Below are 21,924 nucleotides of genomic sequence, written 5' to 3'. Positions count from 1 at the left end.
CCATCTTGTCCCACCTCCCTCAAAAGGAAGAGATCAGCAAGAAGACGACCTTCCACAAATCCTATTTCTTTCTCCTCTCCTTCTACTGATCCTAAGGAAATATCAGACAAAACTCCTACACTAGAACGTTCTCCACCTCCTCCAGAACGTTCTCCAGAACTTATCCCATCACCTTCCACTCTTTTTGCTCAAACATCTGGCAATGTCCCTTCACATATTCCCTCTTATTCTCAACCACTTCACTGCCCTACACATGACTTTAGTACTATCTTGTCTAATCCTCTTCTGTCTACCATGTCTCCACTATTTGTTTCACCACAGAAAACCAGTTCCTCCATTTTCGGCATAAGTCAGTTTTTGAACTTTCCCGCTACTGCTGGCCCCTCTACCTCATCTGTTGGCCCTCTACCATCTGTTTCATCTTCTTTTGCCTCTTTTCCATCCTTATCTACCATGCCTATTCCTTCCAACACAGTTGTTGCTACCTCTTTTCAACCCTCCGCTCACCTTCCCTCCACTTCCACCTTAGTTGCACCCTCAAACTCTGATATCATGGCCGCTCTCCAGATCATCATGGCAAGACAAATTCTGCATGATCAAGAGACTGCTTTACTCAGAACTTGGATGGCTGATCACCTTGCTCCCAAGCAGGGAATTCCACCTCCGCCTCCTCATCCCGTGCCACCTCCCTCTCAGATCCCTCCTGCTGGAAAATCATCCTCCTCCGAAGGATCTTCTCCCTCCCTAGCCTCTTAGGTGTATCACTTATGTCTTTTTGTATGACAAAGGGGGAGAATTAAGTTAGATTTTCATTTATTTTGTCACTGTTCTCATTATCTATTTCTGCCACTTTTGATGTATCTCTGCCAAAATTAATGTATTTTTGCTATCTTTAATGAAACACTTTCTGATTGCATTCAAATATTTTATTTTATGCTAAATTAACAAATGCACAAATTGAGGGGGAGCTGTTACAGCTCTTTATATTAGAATCAAATTAAAATCTAAATTAACATGTTTGTCATCATCAAAAAGGGGGAGATTGTTGAGACAAACTCTATATTTTAAAGTTTTGATGAAAATAAACAAAGGTTAATTAAGAATGTTAATTATGATTCTAAATGTTATGTTAATTTAACTTGTGTTTTTGAGTGGATTTAATTAAGAGCATAATCAAGCAAATACAAGAAAAGACAACAACAAGATCATTCTGCATCATAACAGAGAATGATCTTCAGCTTCACCAAATTATCCATCACAGCAAGTTGGTCAAATCTTTTCTATCCCTGTGATAAAAAGTCTGCTCTGGAAATCTTTCATATCTAATAAGTACATGGCAAGGAACAAATACGAATAATCCAGACTCAAAAAGGATATTTGATCGCAAAGATCAAATGGTTCAAAGATGGACAAAAGTCATGACGGCTTAAGAACTCCAAAATTCAAATGTCAAGAAAACTTGATCAATCTGGGTATATGACAAGACAAGAACAAAGGAAATACAGAACGTTTAAAACGGGAACTCCAGAATGATTATTGAAGCTCAAGAACGTTCAAACTGATAAAACCAAGAACGATAATCATTCTCCGTTTTTCTGCACAGAGACAGCAGCTCTGTTTTCTCTTTGCTTTGATCTGTAATTCTTCTCCAACCTTCTCTAGCTACACTCAAGACTCAAGGCAGATAATGTACCATCCAAGATCAATGAAGAAACGTCAAAGAAAGGACAGAGATGCTTTAAATGCTAAACCATTAAAAGTCAAAAAACTATTTTCAAAGAAGGATTATTTTTATTCTAAAAATAATGTTTCAGTCAAAAAAGCAAAGTCTCACCAACAGCTCTTGTACCTTCATTCAAGTACATCTACAGCCTATAAATAGAAGGCCATTATCTCGAGTCTCAGCAAGAAATTCAAGTGCTAAGTAATCAACAATATACAATCACACTTAAGCTTGAAATTCTGCAAAAACAGAGGCAACATCACTTTCTGCAATTCGCGAAACTGTTACTGCTGCTAACACACATACCAGCTGCGAAATTGTCATTAGGTACTCTGTAAAGAATCCATTCTCAAACAAGAGTTGAGCAATATCAGATTCTGTCAAATTCAATCATTTGTAAAAACTCAAACTATAAGAGTTTCTTTATAGTTTGTTTAAGATTGATTCCTATCAAGGTTAGATAGGTGTTGTAATTGCTTTCCGGGTGGAAAGTAATTAAGAAAGAAATAGATCAAGGTCGATCTATTCTAGGTGTTGTAAGATTAAGAAGGCTCTTCATTTTAAACACTTAGTGGAAAATCTCACAGTGTGAGGACTGGACGTAACCCACGTTGGGTGAACCAGGATAAATCTTTGTGTGGTATTCTCTTTCCTATCTCCTTTTTATTATACTGCATTAATCAATTAAGATAAAATAGAAACTGATTTCCTGCTAATTTAAAAACGTTCTCTGTTTTATAACATAAACCAAGAACGTTCTCCGTTTTCTGTTTCATAACCAAGATCATTCTTGAGTTATTTTCTTAAGTTTTAACAAGAATTTTTAAAAGGGATATTTACAATTCAAACCCCCCTTTCTTGTAAATCGACATTGTTACTTCAAGGAGTTCTTGCACAAGATAGATTATAAGAAATGTCAATTTCATCAAAGAAGGTTTTAAAATTGGCATTTATGAATTCTCTTCCATGATCAGTTCTTATAGAAATTATGTTGGAATATTATTGTGTACCTTTTTACAAAATATTTTGAAGGCATCAAAAGCATCATTTTTTGTTTTAAAAATAGCACCCAAGTGTATCGTGAGAAATCGTCAACAATAATAAAACAATATTTCATTCCTCCTAAACTTGTTTTAATAGGGCCAAAAAGATCTATGTGAAGCAGCTCAAGAATTCTGTTTGTGGAAATGAAATCTTTTGAAGGAAAACTGCTTTTAACTTGTTTTCCTTTAGCACATGCTTCACATACTTTATCTTTATCAAAATTCAGTTTTGGTAATCCTTTAACAAGTTCTAGTTTTGAAAAAATTTAAATGGTTTTCATGCTAACATGATTTGTCCTCTAATGTCAAATTCATTTATCTTTATTGATAGACATGAAACAAGATTCATCAGGTAATTTCTCAAGATATAAAACATAATGATTTTTCTTTCTTGTTCTTGAAAAAAGAACTTCCCCATAATTTGTTTTTATGATTTCACATAGGTTAGGTTTGAAAATAAATTCGAAGCCATTGTCACATAGTTTACTTATTCTTAAGAGATTATGTTTCAATCCTTTCATATATTGAACATCAGTTATTTGAGCAGAGTTTTTCTTATCAATTGTTCCTTTACCTTTAATTTGAGATTGATTATCGTTTCTGAAAGTGACAAACCCTCCATCTTTCTTGACAAAAGACATGAAGCAATTTTTATCACCTATTATATGTCTTTAACAACCAATGTCCAAGAACCATGGCTTTTTCTTGACACTTTGAAATCCAACCTGCATGATTTGTTGCATTAACTTTAGGTACCCACTTGGTCTTGGGTCCTTGAGGGTTAGTTTTAAAGTTTGATTCCTTTTTAATATGAAATGTTGATTCCGAATTTTTCTTACCGATTGTTCCTTTACCTTTAATCTGAGCTTGATTATCGTTCTTGAAAGTGACAGACCCTCCATCTTTCTTGAGAAAAGACATGAAGAAATTTTTATCACCTATCATATGTCTTTAACAGCCACTGTCCAAGAACCATGGTTTTTTCTTGACATTTTGAAATCCAACCTGCATGATTTGTTGCATTAACTTTAGGTACCCACTTGGTCTTGGATCCTTGAGGGTTAGTTTTAAATTTAGATTCCTTTTTAATATGACATGTTGATTCAGAGTGGCCAATCTTGAAATAGGAGGAACATATAGTTGTTTGTTTTGGAAAAGGTTTAGAAAACAGAATTTTAACTAGTTTTGATCAAATTCCAGAACATTCTCCTTTTTTCAGATTTGGAAAAAACTTTTTTTTTGCTCCTGAATGAGGTTTGAACCATATCGTGATTTTGATGATTTGTCTCCTCTTACCCTAAGGTTTGAATCATATCGTGATTTTGGTGATTTGTCAACGCTTCAAGAGGTAAATCCTAAAACATTAGAGGAATACGAGTGATGTAGATAGGATTCATCTCATATATTATAAGATCGTGTGTGGGGCCTCCCGACAGAGTGATATGTGAAATGTTTGTGCGATATCCAAAATGGATAAATATAAGATATTAAGTACATTTGTGATAAGGATGACAATTTTATATGCCTTGTGTTTAATTAAGTTATTTGATTGAAGGAATAGTTATTGCACAACAAATAGTAGTAATGGTAAAGTTAAAATCATATCACCAATTTTCTGAACAATTGGGCAGCAATGACGCATGGCTATATGCAACTCAGTTTTTATAATATTTAATATTATTCCCAATTAAGTGGCACACTATAGGATCCCACGGTAGAACAGTTAAATAGAAAAGAAAAAAAACTTTATTTACAAGTTATTTAATCAAATAATTATTTAATTTGTTAATGATTTAATTAAACTCATTTTCTATTGCAATAACGTTAAAAATTTGTGCAACTTTCATTATCATTAATTTAATAAGTTAAATAATTTGTGCATATATCGATAATGAAAGTTGCACAAATAATAAGTTAAATAATAAGTTTAATAAGTTAAATAATTATTTAATTTGTTAACTTATTATTTGTGCAACTTTAATTATCAATAAATTTTATCTTTATTTTTGTTCAAAATTTACAGCATACTTCCAACAAAAAATCCAACAATAACAAAGAAGAGTCAAACTTGACTTCAGTTCATGATCAAGTAAGTCTCATTATCGAAACAATAAATTTAATGAATATTTCCTTTAATTGATACCTTTAAATATTTGGTATAACATAGTGTTTGTGATCTCACACCATTTTGTGGTTTTTTAAACCTTAAATTGGCAACTAAATGATAACTAATATAATCATAAACTACTACAATTTATTCTTTTATTTTTTGATAATTTTTTTCATATATATACTATTCTATTCTTTTACTTACAATAGAAATTTTCATTAAAAAAAAATCTATATTTATACCTACATTATAAACAATTGTTATTTTTTCAAAATACAATCTAATTATTGTAAATAATAGTTTTTCGAAATACAATATAATTATTGTAAAGAGGATAATTAACAATACACTCTTTAAAACACGTATTTCAATATATTCATTTATATTAGTTGAAATTTATAAAGATTCTATTAAATTGTATGAGTTTCATTTTAATTTATTGGGAACCATGTAAATTTTGATCGATAAAAAAATATGTATTGAAAAGTGTGTCAAAATAAAAAAATAAAATAAAAATAAAAATAAAAAAATAAATCAAATTAAACAAGAACATTTTATAGTGTACATTTAATATTTAATTTAATGCCAAAAAATGGTAGACTGTATTACTGACATTTAATACCGATTAGTGTAGTAATAATTATTTGTTAATTGTATTTATCCTTTATTTGAATTTGAATTTTAAAAATATAATATTTGTAACATGCTATTTAACCTGAACATTTGGAGAGGTGTTGAAAATTGAAACAGAAAACGATATTTTGACATAAAATTAGATAGATGCATATTAGTATTTGGAAAGATAATTGAAAGATCTAAAAGTTATTATGCAAATGAAGTTGGTGCAAATTCAAAGTAGAACTCACAAGACGCTACTGCATTAAAATAGATGTGTAACTGACATGAAAAATTAGAGTTAGATGTTTTGGATCAGACAACACCATCCAAGAAAGAGCTTCACAAATACAGACAATATCTTAGTTATTTAATCTTTTCAATAATGTATTAATTTTGCATATAATTCGATTGAGGAAGTTTTATTGTTAGAGATTAGAGCATTAGATAATAGTCCTTTGATTAAATCCAACGGTATTGATTGAGTTCAATTAATTGAAGCGGTCAAAGACAATCTTGCCCCTTTTTGCTAATTCAACAATTGCTACGTGCATTTATAAAAATCACAACGACTAACTTTTGACAAGGAAAAAAAGGAGAAAATTCAAGGCAAACGAGAATCATTATTTTTCTATGTTATATAATGGCCCTTTGATTTAATCTTCTTAGTAATGTTTTTATTTTGCATATGGATTACAAGTTTAATATATATCAAGAAATATTTTTCTTTTATATTATCTTTTTATTTAAAATTATTTATTATATTTTATAATAAAATTTATATATCAAAATATTCTATTTTACAAGAGATTATATGTGGGAATGTTATTATTTTTATTACGAGATATGACCATATTGTCATTTATTTTTTATAATAAATTATTAATTGTTAATTTAATAAATAAAAAACAAAATTATATTATTAAATTCAAACAACATATATTTAATGGAATATATATATGTATATATCAAAATTAATGCGGTTGAGTAGATCACTATTAGAAAAACTGATTTTAGCGTCGGCCACAAGTCGAAGTTAACAAGTCAAAAGCCGACGCTAACATTGATTTAGCGTCCGATTAGCATCAGTGTCGGATTCAGATTAAAACGGTCGAAGCTAATACATAGCGTCGGTCAAATACCATCCGACGCTAATATAGCATCGGTCAGGCCAAGAAAAGTTTTTAATATAAACCAAGAAAAGTTCTGAACCAAGAAAAGTTTTCTGCATTTTAGGAGGAAGGGGCTGTTTTCACTTAAACCTTGATAATGGTATCAAAAAACATTGTAACTTAATATTCATTAGTTTCTATCTAGTTCCAATTTATATCATGGCATTGACAACTTAAAAACTATTACATAGACACATTGCAACAAGTCATTGGAACAATTGGCTACTTAAAAAAAAAAGTCACAAAACAGCCCAAATCAAACACAAATCAGCATGCAATTAATAAATTGTTTCATGAGGGAGAAAAAGGATTAAAAACAGCTCAAACTGAAAAATAAAATCAATGGCCAAATATTATGAAATATATTTCAAAGTCTACTAACAAAAGTGCTTACAACACAGCAAGTGCTTGCATGAGACCAATCACTGATGGAATGTGTCCAGAAAGTTTATTTCCTTGCAATGACCTACCAATTTCACAAATATAAATATTAAAGAACTCCAATAGAAAGAAAGTGGACGAAACATAAATGAAAATTTCATACATATTGTTTATTTTATACTTACAGATACTGCAAAAGTTCATTCCAGTATATAAGCCTTGGAATTTCACCACTAAGATTATTTTGTGCCAAATCCTTAAATCATATACTCAAGGAGATAAGAATGTTAATCAACGAATCTATAATTAGTTAGTGATAATAAAAAATGCAAAAAATAACTTACAGATTCTTCAAGTTAGGAATCTGCATCCAATTCGATTATTTTCTACTCCTCAGCAGTTAGTTTGCTACTCCTCAACAGTTTTATCAGTGCTCAGCAGTTTCATCAGTTCCAGGACTGCATCGAATTCGAATTATTCGAATTCGCAAACTGTCGACTACCAGTTTCAGCAGAACTATAATTAGTTTTCTTCCTTAATTCCTTATTAATCTGAAAAATAGAATGAATACTCTGTCTACCAAACTGCTCATCCACGGAAGTATCGAACGATAAAAGTGTAACAAGCGGTTCTATTATGAAATTCAGTTCCATTTTCTCTGTTTTCCAAAAATGTAACTATGATTATCTGAATTTCATTACTTTTTATAGACACTACCTAATATCTTAGGTATCTTTTTTTTACTAAATCAATATAGGAACTAATATATTGTTTCACTTCACTAATCACTATGTTATTACTATCAGGTGATATCCATGGTCAATATTCAGACCTATTAATCCTATTTGAGCAATGTTGATTCCCTCCTCGTTCCAACTACTTATTCTTAGGTGACTATGTAGACCATGGAACACAAAGCTTAGAAATAATATGCCTTCTTCTATCCTACAAAATCAAATATCCAGAAACAATATGCCTTCTTCTGAGATTGAGAGAAAACGTGGTGTGTGTGGATTGAATCTCAACAACAATGTCATCAAAATAAATTGAATCTCAACAACAACAGAGTATAACCCAAAAATAGAATGATGAAGCATACCTCAACTAAATAAAACAGAGATGGTGACCGTGACAGCGGATAAATTGGACTGAAATGAAGGTCGAGTCGTGACTGTGACGGTGGCCGCTTTGATTCTAGGGTTCGGTGGTGAAATATGAAGAAAGAGAAGAAAAAAAAAGGGACGAGAAGAGGTGAAGTGAAGTGAAGGATAGGGAAAAAGAAACATAAAAAAATTTTATTGAAATTTTTTTTAGCGTCGGTCACGCCGAAGCTAAAGGGTGGTTAAAGTTCAAAAATGGTTAAGCGCATGTCATATTTTACTTAGCGGTTAAGTCGACGCTAATAATTAATGAAAACAAAAAATATTATTTGGTGCGCTAGCGTGAGCTTAACCGACGCTACTTAGCTTCGGAGTCGGTGGCTGACGCTAAATATGACAGCTAAAATCAATTTTTTTAGTAATGGATGTATCAAAACAAATAACATGTTGTATTATTTTAACAATTCTCTCGTAGTTTGTCGTTGCTGATTTATCTACCATAAGATGCAAAATATAAGAGAATTGTTAAGGTAATATAACACACACGTTATTTATTTTGTCATATCTACTACACCGCAATAACTATTTTTTTAATATTTTAATATATAAATTTTAATGTAGGTATAATAAAAAATTTTAAATAAAAAGAAAATATAAAAATAAATCATCCATATAATTAATATAATTAAAAGGTTGAATTTGATGACTAAAAATATTGATGTAAATGGTAGATGATATTAAAAATATTGCATATGACTGCTATAATTTCTAAACGATTATTTTCTTTTTAGTTTGATATTATATGTTATATAAATGTTGAAACTAATGTTGTTTTTTTAAAGATGTTGATTATTCCTAGTCTGCTTAACGTTTGAAAAATATATGGTCCAAATAAAATAAAATAGATAGAAATTGAACGAAAAATCCAATTTAAATGTTTTATATTTAATTTTTATCAATAAATAGTATTAAAAACATACGAACGTATATACTTGAGCATCTCGGAAGCCGAAGTGCAAGACTCATATCATTTAAGGTGAAGTGCGAAACTCATGTTATAAATAATCCTTGATATTACATAGAGGAGCTCTAAACATATATTTTTTTATCATTAGTTATTTTTTTGATGGAAACAAAATATATTAGGGTAAAGAGGATTTTACTTGTGGATATGAGCCTAACTGCGATGGATATCTTTTTCATCATTATTATTAATAATCAATAATATTTTTTGAAATATTTCTATTTATTCTTATTTAAGAGATAATTTTTTTATAATCATATTTTAGATATGAAATATATCGACATCTGTTTAGTAATGATCATTCTCCTTGTAAAATATGTTAGGCACATAACATAGGTTTTCATATGCCAATCAAATTTTTTTCATCTATAAGATTCAGAAATTTGATCTCTTAACCATTTATTTAGCGTTCTTGAGTTATTTATAACTAAGACCAACCCTTTGCTTGTAAAGAGATACTTAAAAAGTTATCACGTTCTATCATATTTAAAAAACAATGAATTGACGTCTCTTCATTTTAATTTGCTTTATGTCAAAGTATCAACATACATAACAAGTTACAATCCTTTAATCGATTGTTGATTTCATAATGCACTTTTATAAATTATTGTGAGTTTCATTTGTTATGTTGCTTTGAATGGTAAAATTAATAATTTTTATGGTAAATTAATATTTAATGTCAATTAAAAATTAATCAATTGAAAAATAAGCAATTGGTACTTATCATTTAATTTAATGTTTATAATAATTTTTGTCGCCCAGATCCAATGGTATTTGTTGTCATTGCAATTCAATACAATCCTTCAAATATAATAATTCACATTAATAAATAAATGTGTAATATGAATGTCATACTTGATTGATCTCTGATTTTGTATTTGGTCCTTCCGAATTATAGGTTATTTGATTTTGTTAAGATACTGTATTTAATTCAATTGTAAAATAAACTTAAAAACTAAATAATTAATATTAATTTTGTTCTATTTATACTATTTATCATTAGAAATTATTTAAATTCAGTTTATCTAAATATTTATTTATGATTATAATTATAAATAAAAATTTCAAATTTGATCAGAGTCTAATGCTCATTTCATTCCTTAAAATATATATTTACAATATATATATATATATACTCCAGAAATCAATTTTTTTAGAAGAGTTTAAAAAAATAAATAAATTTATTGATGCTATGATATTTTTGAATTACAGCTGTCACCAGCATAATAATCGTTAATATTGTTACTCTTACTCATATCATAGAGAGAGAAAGCGGCTGCGTAGAAAGTTAAGTGTGCCAAGTTGAAGACGGTGGAAATCGGAGAGAGAGATAGTCGCAGTTGAAGTCAAATCAAACACAAAGCAATCCAAACCGGTTAACTGTTTCTTCTTCCTCCGATCTGCACGATGCCGTCCCGAAGAAGAACTCTATTGAAGGTCATCATTCTCGGTGACAGCGGGTTCGTCTCTCTCTCTCTCTCTGATTCTTCAATTCTAGGGTTCGCGGAGGAGAATATTCTATAGATCCTTTCACTTTTCGTGTTTTCCAATAACACTCCAATCTTATACTACTACTTTAATTGTCAATCCTTTCGTTCCAATAACTTGATTTCTAACTACGATTTTGTTTCCTTTTGATGATTTTTATTCTTCCTGTTGATAATCGATCTCTGTTCGATCTCATTTAGTGATATGCAACCACAAAGTTGGATCGTAGTCTGTGAATTTTCTTTTTCTTGTTTGGATCATAAGAATTGTATATAATAAAGTAACTTAATGTATAGAATTGTTTAGACACTTGTAACCATGCTATTGCTAATGTTAAGTTGATTTATGAGTTGAATTATTTCAAATTATCTGTCAGTTCTTTAAATTTTTTAACATCGTGGTGTTGTTGATGATTTGTAGGGTGGGGAAGACATCTTTGATGAATCAGTATCCTTTGATTTTTGTCTAGAAACTCTGCATTCTGTATTTGTTTTCAATTTTCAATGCATTTTTGTAAGGTTTCTGTATTGTATAAGGCTATGCTTTTAAAATATTAAATATGTGGCATTTTTGTTTCTATTAACCTATTTATTTTAGATATGTGAATAAGAAGTTTAGCAATCAGTATAAGGCAACCATTGGAGCGGATTTCTTAACCAAAGAAGTGCAATTTGAAGATAGGCTTTTCACTTTACAGGTCTGTGAATGGTGCTTCCTTGGGCTTGGTTTGTTTTTGCAATGCATGACCGAGCCTTGTAAATGATAGGCCAGATTTACAAAATTATGAAATTCTTTTTGTTAGAGTGTTTATCTCACTGATATTACCTAGATATCTTGTGCACTATGATACAGATTTAACTTAAGATTTCTAAGGTCACAACCTCTTAAATGAATGAGGTTGCATTTGTTGATGCTGCATGGTGCTGTTATCAGCCTGTAGTGTACATCAAACATGCCTAGTATTTACTGGATTACATTTTGTTGCTTATTGCTCATTTTAATGTTAGAAGGCCTGCATCTTAAAGTGTCTTGATTTTTTTGAAAGTGGGCTTGTGTATGGGATTTGAGCAGTGTTGTTTATTATATTTTGATGATTTGCAACGTAAAACATTTTTGCCATTAGTGATCTCAATGCAGACATTCTAGCATCAGTTTACACATATGATATGTGGTTTTTGTTAGTCTTGACATTGAACATCGTTGATATATAGATTGAGTCTAACAGGAAAGAGAACTAAATCTATTTAAATGGTAGCTATGTTTCTAATGATTAATAGCTAAATTTTTCCATGGTACTCTTAAGACTTTTTTTAGTTTTTTGAATAGTGCACTGTGGGGTACATGTGTCAGCATATTACAGTTATACTTGTATGAGACATCTATGCTTTGTTTCTTGTGGAAATAATGTTTCTGCTTATTCTGCATCTCATAATTACTCTTCCTGTTTTTATTGAAAATTTGAAGTTAAAATAGTTGAAATTTCCTTTTCTTTTTAATTTTTAATATTGTAAACCTTTCAGATTTGGGATACAGCTGGCCAGGAAAGGTTCCAAAGCCTAGGAGTTGCTTTCTATCGCGGTGCTGATTGCTGTGTTCTTGTATATGATGTTAATTCAATGAAATCATTTGAAAACCTTAACAACTGGAGGGAGGAATTTCTGATTCAAGTATGCACGTGCTCCTCTCACTTCACAAATTTCTCAAATTTATCTATATTATCTAAAGCAATGTAGAAAAATTTCATAACTTTTGAGCTGTGATCACTTCATCAGGCAAATCCATCCGATCCAGAGAATTTTCCTTTTGTTGTTATAGGAAACAAGATAGATATTGACGGTGGGAACAGTAGAGTGGTATGTTTTTCCTCCCCTTTTGCTATTTTCCCTGTTTCTTTTCTTTCTTTCAAAAGCTTTCATGCCTCAGATACATTCATGAAACACCAAAACATGTACTGCTAAATAGTTTACACACGTAAGTTCTCGTGTGCAGGTCTCAGAAAAGAAGGCCCGGGCATGGTGTGCATCAAAAGGAAATATCCCATATTATGAGACATCTGCCAAAGAGGGTATTAATGTTGAAGAAGCATTCCAATGCATAGCAAAGAATGCCCTGAAAAGTGGGGAAGAGGAAGAACTGTAAGTTCTTAAAGATGTGCATCTCTTCTTTAATATATGTGAACACACTTCTTCACAAATACATGAAGTTACGTCCTATCTGATTATTTATGAAATAGTGCTCATTGGTTTTAGCCTTTTAGGAGTATTTTTTGGTCCTACTAGTGTTTTAGCTTACAACATTTATGTTGTCTCTTGAAAACAAATATATATGATTGATGTACTGAAAAAATGGAATATAGGCGTGCATCATTAATTGCAATCTGCATCATTTTTTATGTTGATGTTTTTATTTCATGTCAGTCATCTTAAATTCTTGTTTTCACTAAGCTGCTTTCTTGAACCCTAAAATTGCACTTCTACTCACTATGACACTGCTACAACTTTCTCTAAAATTGGATGGTTTGTCTATGATAGTAGTGGCATGCCTGCAAACGAATTTCAGTGTATATTTCAGTTGCAGTATTATTTGATAGTTGCCCAGAGATTATGAATCTTTATGTTATTTAATGATCGAATTACTCCAATGTTATTGATATTATGTTTTGGGATTTGTTCTCCATGTGAAAATCTGTGCATATTGAAGATACCTGCCAGACACAATTGATGTTGGAAACAGCAATCAACAACGGGCAACAGGATGTGAGTGCTGAATATATAGATTTTCATCTCAGTACAAATAAAGTAAATTATTTATAAATCATTTTGGCAGTGTCTAGCCATTTCTGTCTAAGGTTTCATTGTACATTTGTGTTGCTCAAGAAACATATTGTTCCAGTGCGATTTGTTGGGTGCTTGTTTGGTTTGGTATTAATCGATCATGTTAGTTGTTCTCCTTGTATGGTATTCCATCATTGTAAAAGACAGCACAAGATCATTCTGAAGTTTTATAATTGCTTATTTTTTCCCAGACGAAAATATTTTGAATGCCCATTTTTTTAATATCTCAACAAACTTGTGAGCAACCATGGTGGTTGTGGTCACGCTTTGAGATTCAGTTATGAAAACGGTTCAAAACAGTTCAATTGTTACTCGGTAAGTATTGCTGAAGGGAAGTTTGTGATGTTCTTGGAAAGAATAAAGTAAATAAAAGGTGTCAAGCCTGCTGTGGAGGAGACTGTCAATCGCCATGGACCTACTGTACTTTGTTCATGTTAAATAGTACTAGGAAAAGTTATATTTTAATCTCAACAATGTTATCAAAAGCACTAAAGTTGTCCGTCCACACAAACAATTTGCAAAAAGAAAAACAAAATCATGTAAAACTTGATAATAATTCACATTTTTTTTATCTAGCTCCCCAATCGCAGAGCCTGCTGTAAAAATGCCTCAAATCCTTCGCATCTCTCGCGTTGATTTTGGTGTACTCCAATCGGCAGAACTACACGATGTTTATGTTCGAAACCATAACTAGATGTTTATGTTCGAAACCATAACTAGATGTTTATGTTCGAAACCATAACTAGATGTTTTATGTCCAATGGTTCATATATATCACGAAATTGGAAGAAGACCCTCAGAAATGTGACACGGCAGATATTAACAAACTGATCTTTTTTAAAAGAGCAAAAAAGTAATATTCGTACAGCATGGATGGGGACTTGTTGATGAGCATCAAACAACAAAAAATGGAGTTGAGGGAGCAACCATCTTAAGTGAAGCCAAATCTTGAGGATTGCCAGAAAGCTATCCACGTTTCAATATGCTTCCTATCCAAGAATGTAAGTAGTAAGTAGCAGAGTTTCAGGACTGCTGAGAGCACAATTTTGCACAACTTTTTACTGGTTTTAAACACCTCAAAAATTTAAAAACAACCAATCGCTCTACAACTTTAAATATATCAGAAGTCTATCCGTCCTCTCATCTCCAGCTGCTCCTTACAACGGTGAAAAGATTAGTTCCAGTGCACCAACTGGTCACGATTCCCATTTCTTGTAAATTGGAGTTAGCCTAACCAGCACCTTAGAAAGAATTGTCTGGACCAAACAATGACCAGAGGTTAATAATGCAAGTCAACCAGTGCACATAGCAAGAATAGGTAAAACTAGATAACAAGCATTTGAACGGGAGCTAAAACAAGATATATTAGTTCTTATATACGTCATCTTTTATTATTAAAACACCAAATGTTGCAATTGTAACAACAAAACAAAGTGTAGGTAACAAATTAAAATTAATCAATCAATTGGGGGATTAATTTTCAAATTCCGATCAGTAGTATTAGTATAAGTATATTAGTATGCATTTGACATTGTAAAGAACAACCCCAACAATCTGTCGATATACAAAACAAAGAAAGATGAAAACGCATCCATTCTATTGTAACCCATGTAATTCTCCTATTAGCCACCATGAACTAGATTAGCAGCTCAACTAAAATGACTCTGGGAAGGTCTTTCTTTGACACAAAGGAGTAGACTCTTCTCTATAATGTATAGCTCTGATAAAAACATGCATATAGGCATATTAGGAAATCAGCAAACAGATAAGTACTGTTTCTATAAAAAAGAGAAGGTGACCTGCTCTACAACATTAGTTAATCCGTCTACTCGTTCGGTTCTCACATATCATGCTTAAAAGCAAAAGGAGACGAGAGGTGAGAAAAACAAAAACCAGTTAAAATTAAGTTGAATCACAAGTCACCGACTTCCATCATGGAAAATGGATAGTCATGTATACTCAAGTTGAAATATTTGATGTTTTCATCTACATGAACTTGCTAAATATTCTCAACTTTTATTCAATATATTTATTTGGTTTTCTTCCTTGGTAATTCTTCATTCTTGTTATTTTGCTTCTATTTTTTTTTTTTTTACTTTATCCTAGCAATATTTGATGTACCGTAAGGAATATACTATTATAAATTCTAGTGATACAAAAATTCTTAAAAAAAATGAAAATCTGCACTCACATTGTCAAAACGATGGCAGGTGATCCATTAATAATAAGGAATGAACTTTTTCCATATCTACTTGATACTATTTTGTCCCAACAGAAGAAAGATTTTCCTGGTTGGATGGCAGAACTGAACTTCCTGCTGCAGTTGCAGACATTAATGGGTTTGGAAGTGTGGTAGCTGTGGTGCCCACAGGTCTAGAAATCAGTGGTCCTTGGGGATTCATCATGATTTGTGGTCTTGGGAGTGAGTTTGCAAAATTCATAGGAACTCTATTGGTTGGTATGGATGATGGTACACCTCTGGATGAGGAAGCCGGTAAACCAAGGCGGGATGCAATTATCATAGCACGTTCATGGTAAAGCTTATGCCGTGACCGCTCTAAAAGCTCTTTTACTCTCATCGCAACATTTTCAATATCATTGAAAAAAGCCAACTTTGTTTCCAACTTATGCAACTGCAAGTTGATGGAATTTACAAAGAAAGTCAAAGGAACATACAATATAAATACAACACACTGAGAGCTTTACCAGGCCACAAGATTACCTGTTTCTCTATCAACAATGAAGTAAGTTGTCGGATTTGGTCTTCTTCTTGATTTGCTAGAAATTTTGCTTTCACTGCTGCTGCAGCTAGTGTAGAAACAGCTGCACGTTTCACTTTCTCAAAGCTGTTATCCTGTTTAGTCTTAGTACCATCATTTTTCATTTCTGTACCATTTCCTGCATGATCTTCACCTCCCCCTGGGACAAAGGTTTTATTCAATTTTGTGAACTAGATGTCATGAATAACAGCATTCCTTTTTTTGTGTATATAAGTGTGTGTGTGTGTGTGTGTGTGAGAGAGAGAGAGAGAGAGACCTGCAATTGCACCATTTTCAGCACCAGAATTCGATCTAATTGGATGTGAAGGTGACATCATATCTCCATCCTTTTGTATACCATTATCTTGGGAAGATATCAGTGGCTGGGAGTCGATATTTGATGGCAATGAATTAGAAACTACATCAACATCCATTGCAGAGTCTGTAGTTTTATCACACTCAGAGACTGCATTTGTAGATATCTGTTTTTGAGGCTTGCTCTTATCTGAGGGCATAGAATCAGACACCATTTCATCGTATTTTGGTGTCTCCACTGGCTTTGAATGCTCACCTGGTAAATTGGATTTAATTGACTGTTGAAGCTCATTTTTTTCTGATGGATGAGAATCAGACACACTTAGTTCTTTTTGTTCCTCTATAGGACGGCAAGGTTCTTCATTCGAAGTTCCCTCCCGAACCTCCTCAGAATTAGGGGGAATTTCAGCCTTGGATGTTGAATCACCTGAATTGGGAAGAATACCCAGAGCTTGATCATTGGGTACCTTTGAGATGCTGGGATCATTACAATCGTCAAGCCCAGACTCAGAATTAATCATTGCTTGCCCCCTTGAAGAAATTGATTTTTCTGAGACTCCACCATCTGTAGAAGCTAGAAGTATCTTGTCTTCTGAAGCATCACTTGCAATTGTTATCTTGTGATCATTTTCTAAATCTTTATCATCTGAATCCTGTCGTACATTTTTGTCAGTCTGATCTCCCTCACTTTTAAAATCCCTACAATCCATTCAGACACAAGTAAGTCCCAATCAAACAACAATTGGACTAGTTGCAGGACTACAAGAAAGGCAGACTCTTCATATCAATCACATACCTCTCAGAAGCAGTTGTTTCCTTATCATCTGGTGGATCTTCTAGAAGAAAGCAACATCTTGAAGCAATCTCAGTTCCAGGAGCATTTCCAGACAAGGACTTTATGTAGTTATGAGCAGAAGCAACAGCCATATCCGAACCCACCAACTGTCCAAGGAAAGCTGCCTGCAGAATAGCAAAAGACGATATATCAGCAAGACAGAATGCGCAAAGACTAAAACATGGAAAACATATAGATTGCATGACACATGAAATGGAAAACATTACAATAATGTGTTGAACATGAGTATTCAATATCAAAATAAACACTAGCAATTTTGTAAGTTTTGTCATCTGTGAGCAATAGGCATGACACAGTGCACCAAAAAGAGGGTCAGCATCAGCAGCAGTTACATTACATCTAACTGTCATATAATATTTTATATTTAATTCAAGATTATTGTTCTGAAGACAGAAATCTTCAGATATATAATTCAGACATGATAACAATAGCCAAACCCCACAAACACAGAATAATAGGAGCTACTATTCTTACACCTAACCCTTCAACTTACCAATGTCATGACAGGATTACCCACTTCAGCAAATGAAAATGGGCCTTCAAGTTCCGGAGAATAACCAACCGCTGTAAATGCTTCCTTAAGAGCATTTAAAGCACAATCATTGCCTACTTCCTCACCAAATTTTACTTTAACATCGTCTTCTAATTTAGAAGTTCCCTCAATAGTTTTCTCATCACTACCATCTTGTTGTAACTTTGGAGTCTCCTCTTGATTATCTTTCACTTTAACATCTTCAGCCTGAGAAGTTTCATCATGGTCTTTGATGCTATCTTTAGCACCATTCTCAATAATTTCTGAAGCATCTTTATCTTTACCAATGGACAAATCATTATTTGTTGCACCTGGATCTACAGTTTCTTTGCAACTAGCATCAACATCATCATCACCACAGTCAACAAAGGCATCCTCGATTGGCATTTGAACAAAGTGCAATATGCACTGAGCTTTTGATTTTGTTCCAACGTGTTCTGCAATTTCATTCCAATTTTCTTTATAAAGTTCTAATGCTTCAAGGAGCAGAAGTGTCTCCTGATCAGTCCACTTTCCACCACTAACTCCTGCAGCTTCAGCAGGTTCCATGAGTATAAAATCCAACGAAGACATGCCGGAGCCAAATCTTCTATTGTTAAAACAGTCCGTACATAGATCAAAATCTGCCTGTCAGATGGATAAAAGAATTGAGAAAATATGCAACATGAATTAGAGAAAAAATTTGAATTATCATCAATAACCCACATTCCAACAATATATCAATGATAATTCAACAAACAGACAGATAGTTAACCAGCTTGCCGCTAACTGAAACACTTGACCTGTCTTGATGAATGCATTCTTTTGTAAGTTCACTAGTATTCGAAAAGCTTTCAAAATTAACGTCAGCTATTCTAATTCTATAGAAATAATTCTTTATAGATCGCACTTGATCTATTTTTTGAAAGGTCTAATTCAATTCAGATATTATTGTAAACTGATATTATTGTATAACTCCTAGAATCATAACATGCCAATAATTTAACTCCTCGGCTGAGGGAATTAAATTAAAAGTACAGTAACAAATCCAGTCAATAAATTGTGCTAAGACTGAGTGTGAGTGTGTGAAGCCTTGATTTTAGAAGAAAAAAAGAACCAATGGAACAATCAAATAAGGTGCATGGAGTAAGCGACTTTGTGCTGTCTTGGTTTCGAAAGAATGAAAACAGACCAATTGAACTATCAAGGTGCACTCCTTCAGTTCCTTTTAAGCTTATTTGACATGAATACGTGAAAGAAAAGCAAAAAAGAGAAAAATTAATAATGGATCATTGAATCATTGCAATTCATATCGATGATGTGGAATCACGCCGGTTTGAGTCTATTCCGCATGATTTCCTTCATTTGTGATTCTTCACATGATAAGAATTGTTGGCATGCTGAACTATATCAAATCATGCAATTCTAATAACTATGGTTAACAACTTTTGCAAGAACGGTTTGAGATGGCATATCATTTGAGTAGAGTATACAAGGGAACATAACTTCAATAAATATATTTGAGGTTTCACCAAATCTTCAATACACCACTATATTATGGACTTCAATAACTTATTCAGTTCAGAAAACAACCTGCTTCTGGCAGTGGTAACGTTTGCGCGAACAATCACCAGAACAAGAGTTGCAATGGTACTCAAGCATCTCAATTGCTGGGCCCTCTTGTTTCACCAACTCTTCAGCAATCGTTGACTCTGGAAACAAGCCAGAGGTCATAGCAGGTGCCATTAGGCCAGTCTTCTGAACAGCAGGCGGCCGTAATTGGAGAGTTTCAAAGTGATAGAATTTTTCAAGCAAGGAATTCTTTACTGCTTCCCCATCATCGCTGGTGCTTGCCATTGCAGAATCCGTTGGAGGGAAAGGGTGGAAGTTAATTAAACCCCAATAGTCTAGAAACTCCATTATCTCTTGCCTAGCATCCAAGTCCCCAACATCAAGCTCTGATAAATCTTTCAATTCGATTTGTACATTTGGATTTGAATGAAACTTCTTCATTATCGAATTCCGTATTTCCATGTATTTATCAGGAGTCCGATTTTCAGTCTTGCCATTAAAGAAAGAAGGCAACATACGTTCCTCAATTGGATGGATATTCAACCATGAAAACCAACCTGAAATCCAATTCCATAGATAAAAATGGATAATTCAAGAATGAAGCTTTTGACTTTCGGTTCAAAACTTACAATATACTTACTACAGTTAAATATTGAAAAATGAAAAATCAACCACCAGAAAATGTCATCATCTTTTTTACTATTTAAGGTTTAGGGGGGATGCAAAGGGACACTTTGGTCACCAATGAAATGCATAACAGTATTACTAATAATAATATATTGTTGGACAACAGGAGCATCATACTTACAACTATAAGATAAAACAAATACATTTAGTACATATTTGATTCCCTCTTTAGGACGATAAGCCTACTCTGCTCCCAGTAGTAGGGACGATATGATTCATTGTGCTGTTTATTATTTTTGGACTTAAGAAAGTTTTGATAAACTAAACACAAATACTCAGACCGTATGCATACAATTCTTCGCTGTCTTACATTACGAGTCTATAAGAATTACAACAGTAATCATGTGACTAAAGCTATATTAAGGTGGCAAAAACAATGACAGGGAATTTACAAGGAGACAAACACCATGGAGTAACATTGTCATCAATTATGTTGCAAAGTAACATATTAGGTCAGCCGAGCCAAAAAAAATAAGAATTTAGACCAACCACACTCAACTTCCTGCATCAATCCTTCTCTTTTTCTAATACTACCGCAATGTAAATTAATATACAATCTCAAGTTTTCAAACACGTAAAATATACCCAGGGTAACATAGTTTAAATTGTGAATAATTGTAGAATTGGAAAGAAAAAAGCAAATTGCAAAAGGCAAAAACAAGACCTGAAAGAATCCATCATATACACAAATTCAGCTGAATAATTAGTTTGCAGAACCCAAAGCGAACAACAATCACATACACTATTCATTCACAATAACAAAAAAACCGAAAACTAAACGCAAACAAATTAGGGTTCCGGAATAAGGAGAGCAGATCCTAACCACAATGAGTAGGAACAGCGTGAGCGTTGGTATCACGAGATCTAATAGCTTGAAATTCAGCTTCAATCGAAGCTTCGAGAGACACCAACTCGCTTTCCTTCTTGAGTTGCTCCGCCGCCAGAGCCAAAGCCTGTGTCTGTGGAGCATGTTTCACTGCGGCGGGGGCAGAAGCGGAAGCTCCGACGGGTGAAGAAGTCGAAACGGCGGAGAAGTTGTTAGGGATTTGTCGAGCCCTAGTTAAGGGGCCGTTATGGAGGGGAGGAGGGTGAAGAGATGAGGGCTTCTCGCGAGTAATGCGTTTGGAAGGGGTGGAAGAGGAATTGGAGGCGTTGAGAGAGCCGGACTTTCTCTTGTTGGAACCGGCACGGCGGCGAGATGTTGCGGGTTCTGATGCCGGTGAATCGACGGCGGACGGAGGACGTTTTTCCTCCATCGAGAGGGGGAAGGTGTTTTGTTTTTTATTTTTTTGGGAAAAATGAAATGAAATGGTTGTTTTTTGAGTGCTTCTTTCGTACTCAACTTAGCTCAACTATTGTGTTTCGCTTTCAAACATGATATTAATTATGTAAAGTCTTTGCAACTTCTATTGCAAATTTCAATCTTATTCTTGATCTTGATAATATGCAAAATACATCACACTTGCCAAATTTTTTTTTCATGAGTTAGATTTTGGGAATTTGTTTATGGTAAGAAAAGTCTGCGTTAACAAATCAATTATTTAAATCAACAATAAAAGTTGAACCTATAATTTTTTGAGTCTAAATCAACTCTTTAAAAACTGAACTAATTTTTATTGATTACATAAATGATAACGCATCAATTATTCACATCAACAATAAAAATTGAATCTACAATTTCTTGAGTGTAAATCGACAACTTAGAAATTAAACTAATTTTCATTGATTACACAA

At 32.9% G+C, this 21,924-nt stretch overlaps 2 protein-coding genes and 1 long non-coding RNA gene across 3 annotated transcripts; 1 reads left to right on the top strand and 2 right to left on the bottom strand.

Moving 5' to 3' along the window:
* Nucleotides 1–6,919: 6,919 nt before the first annotated feature.
* On the bottom strand, nt 6,920–8,330 carry LOC113786974 (uncharacterized). The gene is made up of 4 exons (XR_003473204.2): nt 8,144–8,330; nt 7,389–7,542; nt 7,230–7,300; nt 6,920–7,129 (listed from the first exon to the last, which is right to left on the bottom strand). It is a non-coding gene; the product is annotated as an uncharacterized lncRNA (long non-coding RNA).
* A 2,066-nt stretch (nt 8,331–10,396) lies between these two features.
* LOC101496247 (ras-related protein Rab7) lies at nt 10,397–13,688 on the top strand. The gene is made up of 7 exons (XM_004507365.4): nt 10,397–10,628; nt 11,077–11,103; nt 11,254–11,353; nt 12,177–12,323; nt 12,429–12,509; nt 12,646–12,791; nt 13,357–13,688. The coding sequence occupies exons 1-7, from the start codon at nt 10,576–10,578 to the stop codon at nt 13,421–13,423; spliced, it is 621 nt and encodes a 206-aa protein (XP_004507422.1). The 5' UTR covers nt 10,397–10,575; the 3' UTR covers nt 13,424–13,688.
* A 619-nt stretch (nt 13,689–14,307) lies between these two features.
* On the bottom strand, nt 14,308–21,564 carry LOC101495916 (SWI/SNF complex subunit SWI3D). The gene is made up of 8 exons (XM_004507364.4): nt 21,014–21,564; nt 19,525–20,060; nt 17,914–18,579; nt 17,361–17,524; nt 16,527–17,263; nt 16,213–16,409; nt 15,682–16,123; nt 14,308–14,746 (listed from the first exon to the last, which is right to left on the bottom strand). Exons 1-7 carry the CDS (start codon nt 21,444–21,446, stop codon nt 15,749–15,751), a joined length of 3,108 nt encoding a protein of 1,035 aa, XP_004507421.1. The 5' UTR covers nt 21,447–21,564; the 3' UTR covers nt 14,308–14,746; nt 15,682–15,748.
* Nucleotides 21,565–21,924: the final 360 nt, after the last annotated feature.

Source organism: Cicer arietinum, chromosome 6, assembly GCF_000331145.2.
Source record: "Cicer arietinum cultivar CDC Frontier isolate Library 1 chromosome 6, Cicar.CDCFrontier_v2.0, whole genome shotgun sequence".
Lineage (NCBI taxonomy): Eukaryota > Viridiplantae > Streptophyta > Magnoliopsida > Fabales > Fabaceae > Cicer > Cicer arietinum.
The sequence above is the reverse complement of the archived record's forward strand: the minus strand, read 5'-3'. Positions and strand labels throughout refer to the sequence as shown.